At 34.8% G+C, this 11,772-nt stretch overlaps 3 protein-coding genes across 7 annotated transcripts; all 3 read left to right on the plus strand.

Moving 5' to 3' along the window:
* Positions 1-483: 483 nt before the first annotated feature.
* Positions 484-3,622, plus strand: PMM (phosphomannomutase). Its single transcript, XM_089611267.1, has 12 exons — positions 484-733; positions 828-908; positions 1,043-1,087; positions 1,157-1,223; positions 1,434-1,510; positions 1,674-1,709; positions 1,966-2,021; positions 2,114-2,213; positions 2,316-2,411; positions 2,510-2,599; positions 3,180-3,231; positions 3,389-3,622. Exons 2-12 carry the CDS (start codon positions 840-842, stop codon positions 3,436-3,438), a joined length of 738 nt encoding a protein of 245 aa, XP_089467393.1. The 5' UTR covers positions 484-733; positions 828-839; the 3' UTR covers positions 3,439-3,622.
* Positions 3,623-3,839: 217 nt separating this feature from the next.
* On the plus strand, positions 3,840-7,513 carry LOC149401518 (propionyl-CoA carboxylase). Of its 5 annotated transcripts, XM_089611262.1 has the most exons (14): positions 3,846-4,022; positions 4,123-4,212; positions 4,281-4,482; positions 4,572-4,646; positions 4,735-4,836; positions 4,927-4,967; positions 5,084-5,197; positions 5,390-5,504; positions 5,581-5,771; positions 5,870-5,986; positions 6,215-6,295; positions 6,362-6,585; positions 6,808-6,847; positions 6,910-7,513. In XM_089611262.1, exons 2-14 carry the CDS (start codon positions 4,165-4,167, stop codon positions 7,456-7,458), a joined length of 1,899 nt encoding a protein of 632 aa, XP_089467388.1. In that variant the 5' UTR covers positions 3,846-4,022; positions 4,123-4,164; the 3' UTR covers positions 7,459-7,513. The 5 variants fall into 5 exon arrangements, with proteins under 5 accessions (XP_089467390.1, XP_089467388.1, XP_089467387.1 ...); XM_089611261.1 differs by having other exon boundaries at positions 3,846-4,212; XM_089611263.1 differs by having other exon boundaries at positions 3,846-4,212; positions 4,939-4,967.
* A 1,498-nt stretch (positions 7,514-9,011) lies between these two features.
* Positions 9,012-11,137, plus strand: PLIM2B (GATA type zinc finger transcription factor family protein). Its single transcript, XM_089610763.1, has 5 exons — positions 9,012-9,146; positions 9,477-9,549; positions 9,673-9,707; positions 9,945-10,034; positions 10,901-11,137. The coding sequence occupies exons 1-5, from the start codon at positions 9,012-9,014 to the stop codon at positions 11,135-11,137; spliced, it is 570 nt and encodes a 189-aa protein (XP_089466889.1).
* The last annotated feature ends 635 nt before the right edge of the window (positions 11,138-11,772 follow it).

The following is an 11,772-nucleotide window of genomic DNA, read 5'->3' on the forward strand; positions in this document are numbered from 1 at the left end:
GATCATTCTTTTGTTGACTTTTCATTGATGTTGACCATAATATTTTTATGTAAACCCCATTTTACCGTTATTCATTCGCGCCTTATCTGTAATTTATTTAAAAATAAAAAACAAACAACAATTTATGAATCGTGGAGAATGCAAAACAGATGAAATTGGTAAAAATCGATAGTCGATAGTCATCAAAATCACTGATTCGAGCGTGAAATTTGGGGCTTAGAGTTGCATTTCAAACACAAAAGGAAGTCATGTATGGATTTTATCAAGTCTATTTCAATTTTGGACTATTTTTTATTACAAAATTAGAAATTTAAGGATTAGGGTACTAGTTTGAGATTTAGTTCGATCTTTATATCAGAATTAATATTAACAAAAAAAAAAAATAAAAGGTAGATTCGTGATTTATTTTAAGATATAATCCCATAATTTTAATCAAACAAAATATACAAACTCCACATTTTTGAAAACTTGAGTCAAACTCCCATTTCGCTTGTACTTCCCAGTCTTTGGTTGAGTGAGCACAGAGTCCATGTAACGTCTCAGATCCAAGGTCTCTCTCTCTCTCTCTCTCTCTCTCTCTCTCTCTCTCTCTCTCCAACTCTACATTTATACATACGTACACACATGAATAAAGTCCAAGGCAGTCTCTGCCATTGAAGAAGTTCTGCTTCAGTGTCAAGCACTGTAGCTACGTTTCCCTGAACAACATTCTCTCTTTTAATAACCGAGCGAGGTATGAATTATCATTCTCTCTTTCCAAATTCCAACTCTTATTCACGATTCGAGATCATTTACTCATATCGCCGTATTTGGATTTTGTTGAGAAGGGAAATAAAGAGATGGCACTAAGGAAGGCAGGTGTGATTGCTCTGTTTGATGTCGATGGGACTCTCACGGCTCCAAGAAAGGTTTCAATTTCAATTTATTTGTTTGTTCAGATTTCGAAGCCATTGAATTCCGTATTATTATCGCTAGGGGTAATGTTAGAAAAAAAAAATCGGATGTTGAAAATCTAATTGTGGATGTTTTAATCGAATTCTAGGTGTCTACGCCGGAAATGCTCGAGTTCATGAGTCAACTAAGAAAGGTAAATGAATTTTCAGAGTACAACTGTGGAATTCGATTGGATCTCATTTTCTTTACTTTATCCTCGCAGGTGGTTACAGTCGGAGTTGTTGGAGGGTCTGATCTTAGTAAGATTACAGAGCAGCTCGGGAATTCGGGTATTTTTCCCTTACCTTTATGTGCTTATGAATGAAAGAAAGATTTATGCCCGTCGTGTGCTTTTAGTTTGCTTTGAATTTAAGCTACAGTAATTGGATCTGAGGGTTAAGTAGTTTGCTTAAAAATACATTTTGGCCATTCTTTTTTTAGTTTCTTAATTTCCGACAGCCATTTGACTTATTCTGTTGAATTTGGCCCTATTTGTGCAGTTCTTGAGGATTACGATTATGTGTTTTCGGAGAATGGTCTTGTGGCTCACAAAGATGGAAAGCTCATTGGAACCGAGGTATAGGTTGGAGCCCAGCTCCATACTCTGGAACATTATTTCATTCAAATTGTTGAGCGAAGTTTGTGCTCTTATGATTTATTAGAAATAAAGTTTTGTACAGTCCATGATAATTGTACTGTTTCAATGTGTAATATACTACTGTCCATGATTTGTTTTTCAGAGTGTGAAAACATTTCTTGGAGAAGAAAAACTCAAGGTATAGCCCTCTTTTTCTTTGTATTTGTTCAAGGCTTAGAGTTATTTCCTCTGGGAAGACACTCAAAAGCTACAATCTTTTGTAATTTAGAGTGTCGATTAATTTTCAAACTGTTCAAACTTTGAAATCAAGAGCATCCTTTGATTTTGACTTTATGCTTGGGTGCAAATGAAAAAAAAAAAATGCACATAATGAGCATATTTGCTGTATGGTTACTGAGGTGTGCTTTTTTTGTTGAAATGAAATTCCTAAACAGGAATTCATCAACTTCACACTCCATTACATTGCTGACTTGGAAATCCCGATAAAGAGGTCAGTAGAGTGGAAAAAGAGACCTATCTTTCCTTCATGAATCAAGATTTCCTTGATAGGTTCATTTAGTTTTCTTGTTAATTTTAATTCAGGGGTACATTCATAGAGTTTAGAAGTGGGATGCTTAATGTATCACCGATTGGGAGAAACTGCAGTCAAGAAGAGAGAGACGAATTTGAAAGATATGACAAGGTAGAAAAAAAATTCTCCAAACAGAATAAGAAAAGTCAATTTTCTATGTAGCTTTTATCTTTTTCTTTTTTTCTCTCCCTTCTAATAGTGAATTGGCTTCAGGTTCATAATGTACGCCCAAAAATGGTTTCAGTTCTGCGGGAGAGGTTCGCCCATTTTAACCTGACATTTTCTATAGGAGGCCAAATTAGCTTTGATGTGAGTGATCATAGTTGCCATTTCTCACTCAATATGATTTGCTTTCCTAGCACTCGGTTCTATTGAAAGGACTTATTTGCCTCATGCTATTGTTGTAGGTCTTCCCTAAAGGTTGGGATAAGACGTACTGCTTGAGGTACCTTGATGACTTTCAAGAGATCCACTTCTTTGGTGATAAAACCTACAAGGTTCGCTCATAGCACCTTTTTTTTTTTTTTTTTTTTTTGGACCCAGGCCTTACCTTGTCCAATCTGTTAGACTGCCAAATGAACGCCGAAATAGATGAAAATCAAATCTATTGTTCCTATTTAGTTTTAGTTAAGTTACCCGTGTTCTCTTTACTCAAACCCCCGTATAATGATGAACCTATTCATGAATGTTAAACTAGTTGTAAATATATTTTTATATAAATTTACTTTTATGTTTGTTATTGTCAATATTTTTGGGCGTCGAAGAATCTTTGTGTTTGCAAATGATTTCAGTTAGGAGTTAGGACCCAAGGAATATAAGATTTATAATTATTAGTAGTTAATTAGGGGTTGAATATAGTAGTTAAAAGTTTAATAGTCTATATTAAAAAAAAAGCTATTATGGTAGAACAAAGGCAGATTGTTTGTAATTGAATTATGACTAAGAAAGAAGAATTACTTTTTGGAAGAGTGGACATCACAAAAATTCGGAAACTTTGTATTCCGTGTATCCTTTTTCTATAAATAAAAATGAGTGAGGTTCTCATGAATATTTCATCCGTATTTATTTCTTGTCCAGGGAGGAAATGATCATGAAATATATGAATCCGAGCAAACCGTCGGTCACACAGGTAAAGGTCTAATACTTTAGCTTGGCCTAAATGCTGCATTACTATTAGTTAAAAGACTTGGTTTTGCAAGAATTGGTCTGATATTTCAGGATACACTCGTGGTAACTTAACACTAAATTAATTGTTGTGGATACTTAAATTTTCAACCTTTTGGCAGTGACTAGCCCCGAAGATACGGCGGAACAGTGCAAAGCTATATTCCTGTGATTGAGCTCTCGGGCTGAACTGAATAAATGCTTGTTTTATTTGTAAATCAAAACACTTGAATACATGTTGAGCAGCAATTTATTGGCTAAAATGTGTAATGTCTTGCAAATAGACAAGCATGTTGTACAACTACAACTAGACATTTTTATTTTTTTATTTATCATCATAGTAAGAAGCTTTTTTCTTTGGGATTTATTAAAACGATTACATCGGAAGTGAAACATTATAAACATTCACTTCCTAGCTATTTATTTATCTATTGATTTAATTTGGTTTGCCACCACTGGAATCAGGGAAGGAAAAAGAACGAAAGCGCAAATGAGTTAAAACTCAACGAATTAATTTATAGTGCCTCCAGATATCATATTATTTTAATCGTTCTTCTACGAGCAAATGTCCAAGCATACACCTTTGACAACGCATATCCACCTAACAAGGATCAAATCCTTATCCTAAAACTGTTATTATTTTTTTTTTTCGGGGACTTAAAAACGATTATTCAAGCATATTGCATCTTACTTAATTAAGGACTGATGTCACAAAAATACAAATTTGGCGTGGTGATCATCATAGAAACTTGTCAGGTATGACCTCGTATCATTATATTACGATGCGTATTCACAGCCGTTACGCTCTCAAACACAGTTTCATTCTATTTCTGGGATATCGAAATAAATTATCTAGTGACCTGAAGATCGTTAGAAACATCATCTTGTGCGAGTGAAAATGGAGAGCTGTGACAGAGATGAGATTCGCGATTGTACGATCAAGCTGGTAACGAACTTAAAACTCTCGAATCGGTCTCAGCTTTCCTTTGATTTGGATTCGAAACCAAATTGCAGAGAGAGAATCCCCAGCGACGAAGAGAGAGAGTGACCGTCGGCTGCGGGGCCGGGTTCGGAGGCGACAGGCCATTGGCGGCACTGAAGCTGCTTCAGAGAGTGAAACAGCTCGATTATCTCGTCCTCGAATGCTTAGCGGAACGAACACTCGTTGATCGATATCGCGCCATGGAATCCGGCGGCGATGGTTACGATTCGCGTAGTACGTTATCGCAACTATCTTTTATTTTTTTTCTTAAAAAAGTCTTCTGGTGTTCTTTATCAATAAAAATATTATTCATTGATATGCAGTCTCGGATTGGATGCGACTTCTTTTGCCTTTGGCTTTGGAGAGAGGAACGCGCATAATCACCAACATGGGCGCAAGTAAGAACTCAAGTAGAAAAAAGAAAAAACAAGCATTTGTTGTGGAAATCATGGCTAATGGAACAAATTAATTATATATATATGTTAGTGGATCCATTTGGGGCACAGGAAAAGGTTATAGAAATAGCTAATAGTATGGGACTCAGTGTTTCTGTTGGTGTAGCTCATGAGGATTCTGTCACCAAACCCAGTATGTCATCTTCATTTCAATCAAATCCGCTTTCATTTAAAATGTTATTAGTAGTTTTTATTTTATTTTATAGGACTAACATCTAGTTAGTTCTCGTTGCAGGTCATGAGAAATCGCATGTCATTGAAGGAGTAAGATTCAGAAAACTAGATATGTACTTTGTGATCGAGTCAGTCTCTTTTACACTTTAACCATTTTTCTTGAAATATGGATTTTTTTTATTATAATTTTTTAAAAATTTATTTAGGGTATCAGCACATATCTTGGAGCGGCACCGATCGTCGAATGCTTAGAGAAGTATCAGCCGAATGTAGTAATTACTTCACGTGTTGCAGATGCTGCATTATTTTTGGCTCCAATGGTACGTACTTTTAAGTATTTTTCTCACCAAATATCTGATACGACCCTTGGCGATTCATTTTAATAGCGAAATAGAAAATCCAAGATATATAGTTACGAGCTTTCGAGAGGGAATTCACCCCAATTTTCTCTCAATATCTCACCTATATACGAAAACTTTTGCTTTAGGTATATTAACTTAATAGCGTTTTAGGTTTATGAACTTGGTTGGAATTGGGACAGCTTTGAAGAACTAGCACACGGATCTCTGGCTGGCCATCTTTTGGAGTGTGGTTGTCAACTCACAGGCGGTTATTTCATGCATCCAGGTAATAATAATAATAAAAAAAGATTCCTCAATAGTCAAGAAATCTCAATGAAAGTTTGTTGATCTGTTTTCGATAGGGGACAAGTATCGAAACATGCCTTTGACCTGTCTCCTTGATCTCTCGCTTCCTTACGCTGAAGTCAATTCCGACGGAAGATTTTTCGTGGCAAAGGCAATAGATAGCGGAGGGGTCTTAAATTTCAGCACTTGCGCTCAGCAACTTCTTTATGAAGTTGGAGATCCCAAGGCCTATATAACCCCTGATATAGTAAGTTTCGTATGATATTTGAAATAGATATTAGAAAACCGGAGAAAAGAAGTAGGGCTTCATTGGTGAATATTTTACTACTTTTTTCATGAAAGCAGATTATTGATCTTGAAGATGTTTTGTTCTCTTCGTCATCGAGCTGTAAAGTTGTGTGCACTGGAGCAAAACCTTCTTCTCGGCTAGTTCCGGATAAACTCCTTCAGTTGATTCCAAAGGTAATGGCTGATTCGACATAACCAAAAAGATCCGAAGGCTGTTTTTCAATCTACACTATCTTGATATTATTTTTTCCAGTACCTTTACTGACCGACCTCCCGGTTTGTTGTGGGAGATTATGATTCGGTCTGGAGAGCGGTTTGCTCTCCCTTTTTGTAAATTGGCGTTTTCAGCCTGTTAATATAAGATTCTTGTTTAAAAAAAAAAACAAAAATTATTTTTTCCAGGATTGTGGTTGGAAAGGATGGGGAGAGATATCGTACGGAGGATGTGAATGTGTCAAACGCGCTACAGCTGCGGAGTTTCTGGTACATAAGAGATTTTACCACTATTATAGAGTAAACTCGAGAAGCTTAAAGAGCTTACCTTTGCAGGTAAGATCGTGGCTTGAAGAAGTGTTTCCGGGCCTTAACAATAACGTACTTTCTTACATTATCGGAGTCGACAGTGTGAAGGCAAATAATGGGTCTGGTGAGGCCAGTGAAGATGTTCGATTACGTATGGACGGTCTATTTGAACTGGAAGAACAAGCCATTCAGTTTACGAGGGAGTTCACGGCCTTGTATACTAACGGGCCCGCTGGCGGCGGCGGTATCAGGTTGGTTGACTTGTTGAGTTTTAATTGGCCTAAAATCCTATCAATACCCATTATTTTATTATTGACTGCAGTCCAATCGGATACTTGTCTTTTAAAGACGGTAAAAGAGAGAGACATTAACATTTGAAGGCTGAAATCTTTTTCTTCATTTTTAAACTTTACTTACGGCTGAGGTTATTTACGTTTCTGTGACTGCTTACCTTTTGAATTTACCAAATACAGTGTTGGGTACAAGAAAGAAATCGGGCTTGATAAACATTTGGTACTCTCTCTCTCTCTCTCTCTCTCTCTCTCTCATGAGTATGATTTAGCTTAATGCTGCAGGTCTCTCGGGAACAAGTTTACTGGAGGATCGGTGTCAAACACAATGGAGCAATAAAATCAAGGGATCCGAGAACCGAAACAGATGACCATATACTGAAGAAGAAACTTGCACTGCAAGAAAATCCGGGCGAGGACAAGATCAAGATCTCATCACCCGAGTTGGATGCCTCTCCAGCTATGTCGGGGCAGAAGATCCCACTCTACAGGGTAGCCCACGGTAGGGCAGGGGATAAAGGGAACAATCTGAACATTTCGGTCATTCCACATTTCCCTCCAGACATCGAGAGGTTGAAGCTCGTTGTGACACCTGAGTGGGTGCTCAAAGCGCTCTCCTCGTTTCTTGCCCCGCAAGTCATCATGAAAAGAGATGTCGGTGAGACAAGTGAAGTTGTTACCGTGGAAATCTACGAAGTCAGAGGAATTCGATCATTGAACATCGTGATCCAAAACATTCTCGACGGAGGTGTCAATTGTTCTAGATGGATGGACCGCCATGGAAAAACTGTCTCTGACGTCATTTTGTGCCAAAAAATTGTATTGCCTTCTTAATTATTGTTAAATGAACTCTTTACGTTATAAATATTATAGACCTTTTTTTCTCCTAGCTCAGCGGTATGGACCTCCACCACCCTCTATCAGGGGATAGTTCGATCCAGCGAAAATAAAAAGGATGGTAATTTTTTTTTTCTTTCCAATATGCGAAGCTGTCAACCCAATGGCAAATTCAATGAACTTGTATCTACTATTAAGAGCATCTCCAGCCCAAAAACCAAATTTGGTATAATTTGATACAGCTACAAGCTACACTGTTTACACTCCGACCCACAAAACCAAATCCTACCCCCAAAAGAATATTCTCTTTTTATACTTTTCAATATTACTTTATATTAATTTCATAGTAACCCCTCTATTAATATGTTATGTCAATATCAATCTTATTAAACATTAATATATTTTTCTGTCAATAATATTAAATTAATTTATGTTTATATTTATATTTATATTAAATATTATGTTAATATTACAATATTAAAATTAACTAATAAAAACAAATATTATTTTGGTTGTATTGTGCTTAATTAATGTTATGTATTATTATCAATGTCATATTATTTACTCTCTTTTTTAATTAATAATATGTATTTTTTTTGTATAAATAATTTAAATAGGGTCTAAATTACAAATTAATTTTTTTGTGAGTGGATTTGTAATTACAAATAGTTCTACCTCAAATTTGAGGTGGATGAATAGTTTCAACCCAAATTTGGGGTTGAACTATTTATCAACGCCAAATTTGAGGTAAAATTTAAGGTGGGTAGGAGCAATCCCACTCCAAATTATGTCCAATCCCACCCAAATTAAGGGTGGGTTGGAGATGATCTAAGCCTTTTATTTATTTATTTTGTAATACTTCACTAGAGCTAGAGCCATAGATATAAGATGAGAGTATATTCGAAATTGTCTTTATTTTCTTTCTTTTGAAGGAGAAAATTCTCCCACGTGATATTATTTGAATCCACGACCACGCATTGAATGTGGGTGGATATCATTTTTATTTTTATGAAGACATTTAGCAAAAAGTATTTTGTTCCAAGAAGTTGTCTTGTCTGAATTAAATAAAGTTGCCCCTATAAATAAACGTTTTATGATGAATGTGGGAAATAATAGCAATGAACTTATCATGTATTAATGGTAAATAAAAAAAAAACCTGACGTGATTCATAAATTGGCATTGAAAATATTATCCTAATTGGAGGGATACTAAATATAGGTTACGTTAACGTTACCAAAGGCTTTGACTTTATTTAGGAGCCGTGAATCAAGGGTGGCCTTAGGCGTAGTGACTGTGCTATTAGACCATCCCTTATTCTTTGTTTAGATTTGGATCAAACATACTTCCCATTCTTTGTTGTCTAAATTAGTACCTCTCTCAAAAGTTCCTTGCCTCAACCCATTTTTTCTTCTTTCTCTCCTTGATTCTTACACAGCTGAAAAAAAAAACTCAGCTAGAATAATTAATATCAGTTTTATTGTTTTTATTTCATCCCACGTGTGAAGAAGAACAAGAGAGACAGAGAGGGTAAGAAAGGAGAGGGAAGAAAATGGCATTCACAGGAACTTTGGATAAATGCAAGGCTTGTGATAGGACTGTTTATGTTGTTGACATGATGTCTCTTGAAGGAGTACCTTACCACAAGTCCTGCTTCAAATGCTCCCATTGCAAAGGAACTCTGTCGGTATAATATTATATATATATATATATATAAATATATATACATATATCATTTTATTTGTAAGCATGATATGCTTGTAACTTGTTGCGTCCGACATGATAACCCAAGCAAAATATAGTTCCTGCTTTTTTTTTTCTTTTTATCTTTTTTTTAATCTTCCTCTTTAAATGCTTATTTGTTCCGTACGGTTTGAAAACATGGTGAGTACTTTTGTCTATTGAGTAGTTGATGAAGAGTACTGTAAATATATGAATAATAAATTTTAATGAAAATAAAAATAATTTTTGGTATTATTATTATTATTCTTCTAAAATATAGTTGTGTTGGGAATAGATGAGCAGCTACTCCTGGATGGATGGAATCCTCTACTGCAAGACACATTTTGAGCAGCTCTTCAAGGAATCAGGCAATTTCAGCAAGAATTTTCGGACAAGTAAAATTCCCATTCATTTAATTTTTTTTTTTCATTAAGCTGTTCTTAAAAATTATAAATGTTTAATACATCCATTTCGGTGAAAATCTAATGTAGCAGCAAAGTCTTCTGAGAGACACAACGATCAATTGGTACGCGTTACCTTTCTCTTATTTACGTCATGTTATCATACTATCGATAGTTTATCAACCTTGAAACGACAGACAACAGGGAAATAAATTGGACATATATTATCAGAAATAATAAAGAATTCAACAATCTTTTCGGACACTTATCTAAAAACTTCAAGCGCACATATTGGTTATATGCATGTCTAATAATGTTTCGTTGAACAAAAATCCATTACTTTGTGATGTGATGTTCTACAGAATAGAGCCCCAAGCAGGTTGTCCGCTATGTTTTGCGGAACCCAAGACAAGTGCGCCACTTGCTCTAAAACGGTCTATCCACTCGAAAAGGTTTCGTTACCTAAAGCTCTTTCAGTAATGAAGACTTGGACAACAATATCACCGAGTCCTGTTTTGAATACTTATATCACTATTTTATTTTACGGTGAAATCTTAATATTCCATTACGATAATATAGTAACATTGATATTGAAGTGTCCAAAATAAATTTTGATTATATTTTTTTTCCACATCTTCTTTATTAGAGATATTCATTTTTAAATCCCTTATTGAGCCCATACTCAAAGGGTGATGTAGCTAAATAGTTAATTTAAAGTTATGAATTTGCAAAATAGTCAAAGTTTGTATTAATTGAGTAAAATAGTCAAAATGTGCAGCAATCTGGTTTCAAAATTTTTTTTGACTCCAAGATTAATTTTGTTGAAAGTGATAAATTATTTATAATAATCGTAAAAAATTTTAATCTTGACTGTCAAAAAAATTTTGAAAACGTAAATTTGGCTACTTTGCTGAAAAATTGAAACTTTGGCTATTTTGTTAATTAATAAATTTCAAATGGTTATTTTGTACAATTTTTCCTACTACTAAAAAAACCCAACATTAAAATATATTCAAATAAACCGCTTCAGAGAATTAATTTGAGGAGGAATCTTTTGAGAAAATAAAAAGATATATAAGTTTTGAGAGACATTTGTGCAATTTTTTAGTCATCTGGATAATTTTCAGCAGATCTATCATAAAGTATAGCAACTAAAAAATTAAAATAAAAACCCCTAATATATAAGACTTTTCAAGTTTGATTATATGTATATCCAACTTTGAAACCCATACAACATGGTGTCATTCCATTATGTATAATACGTACGAAATTAAAAAGAATGCAGATTATAATTTATTTGCAATATTTATGTTTATAGGTGTCACTCGAGGGAGAGTGTTACCACAAGTCATGTTTTAGGTGTGCTCATGGAGGGTGTTCATTGACTCAGTCATCTTATGCTGCTCTCGATGGTGTCCTCTATTGCAAGCATCACTTTCAACAACTCTTCATGGAAAAAGGAAATTACAGTCATGTCCTCAAGGCCGCCGCAAACAGGAGAAACGCCACTCCGCCGCCTGAGCCCATAGATGTCTCGCCGGAATCCACCGCGTAAATTATGACACCCATTGGGCACGAACTATGATCTGTCATAAGGAATTTAACAAATATCAAGGCTTTCTAATAGATTATTACATTTACAAAGGTTTTTTTAATCTAATTTACTTATAAAACTATGGTTAGATTTAATTGATGAACTATCCACATCCACGGTGAATTATAGTTTTATGAAAAAATATATCCATCTTATATTTTAATTGGTAACATTTTGATTTGAGTGTTATTTGTGAACTTTTGGGCCTGAAGTTTTATTCTCAAGTTTTATTAATACGAGTCCACGAGGTCTCAGTACTAAACCAAAATATAAGGACATGTTGAACAAACACAGTTAGAAGTCTAAAACTTGTTTTACAAATACATTCATCTGCTTTGAACATAAGTCTCTTTTAAGTCCAAAATGAGTTATGGACCAAACTTTCTTTTAATAATAACATTGGATTTGTGCATAGAGACTCTCAAAGTATAAGTTAGAATGACAGAACCAATACATATGATTTATAGTGGCTGTGTGTCATTTAATTACAAAGGCAAATAATTGTCACAACTTGAACGTGTAATTTCTGGATTGGTTTAGAATTTTCGAAGAAGATAGATGATGTGTCAACTCATATATGTGTTATGACTTTGTTG

Source organism: Urtica dioica, chromosome 4, assembly GCF_054948205.1.
Source record: "Urtica dioica subsp. dioica isolate 48M chromosome 4, U.dioica_male_clone48M_v1_H2, whole genome shotgun sequence".
Taxonomy (NCBI): Eukaryota; Viridiplantae; Streptophyta; class Magnoliopsida; order Rosales; family Urticaceae; genus Urtica; species Urtica dioica.

What these genes read in the sequence shown, in the direction of transcription:
- LOC149401518 (XM_089611261.1), top strand. Translation starts at nt 4,165, where the DNA reads ATGGAGAGCTGTGACAGAGATGAGATTCGCGATTGTACGATCAAGCTG. An exon ending in TCCTTCAGTTGATTCCAAAG is followed by an intron (nt 5,987 to 6,214) that starts GTAATGGCTGAT and finishes TATTTTTTCCAG; the next exon opens with GATTGTGGTTGGAAAGGATG. An exon ending in TCGGGCTTGATAAACATTTG is followed by an intron (nt 6,848 to 6,909) that starts GTACTCTCTCTC and finishes TTAATGCTGCAG; the next exon opens with GTCTCTCGGGAACAAGTTTA.
- PMM (XM_089611267.1), top strand. Translation starts at nt 840, where the DNA reads ATGGCACTAAGGAAGGCAGGTGTGATTGCTCTGTTTGATGTCGATGGG. An exon ending in CTCTCACGGCTCCAAGAAAG is followed by an intron (nt 909 to 1,042) that starts GTTTCAATTTCA and finishes ATCGAATTCTAG; the next exon opens with GTGTCTACGCCGGAAATGCT. An exon ending in AGAGCAGCTCGGGAATTCGG is followed by an intron (nt 1,224 to 1,433) that starts GTATTTTTCCCT and finishes CTATTTGTGCAG; the next exon opens with TTCTTGAGGATTACGATTAT.
- PLIM2B (XM_089610763.1), top strand. Translation starts at nt 9,012, where the DNA reads ATGGCATTCACAGGAACTTTGGATAAATGCAAGGCTTGTGATAGGACT. An exon ending in ATTGCAAAGGAACTCTGTCG is followed by an intron (nt 9,147 to 9,476) that starts GTATAATATTAT and finishes TGTTGGGAATAG; the next exon opens with ATGAGCAGCTACTCCTGGAT. An exon ending in CGGTCTATCCACTCGAAAAG is followed by an intron (nt 10,035 to 10,900) that starts GTTTCGTTACCT and finishes TTATGTTTATAG; the next exon opens with GTGTCACTCGAGGGAGAGTG.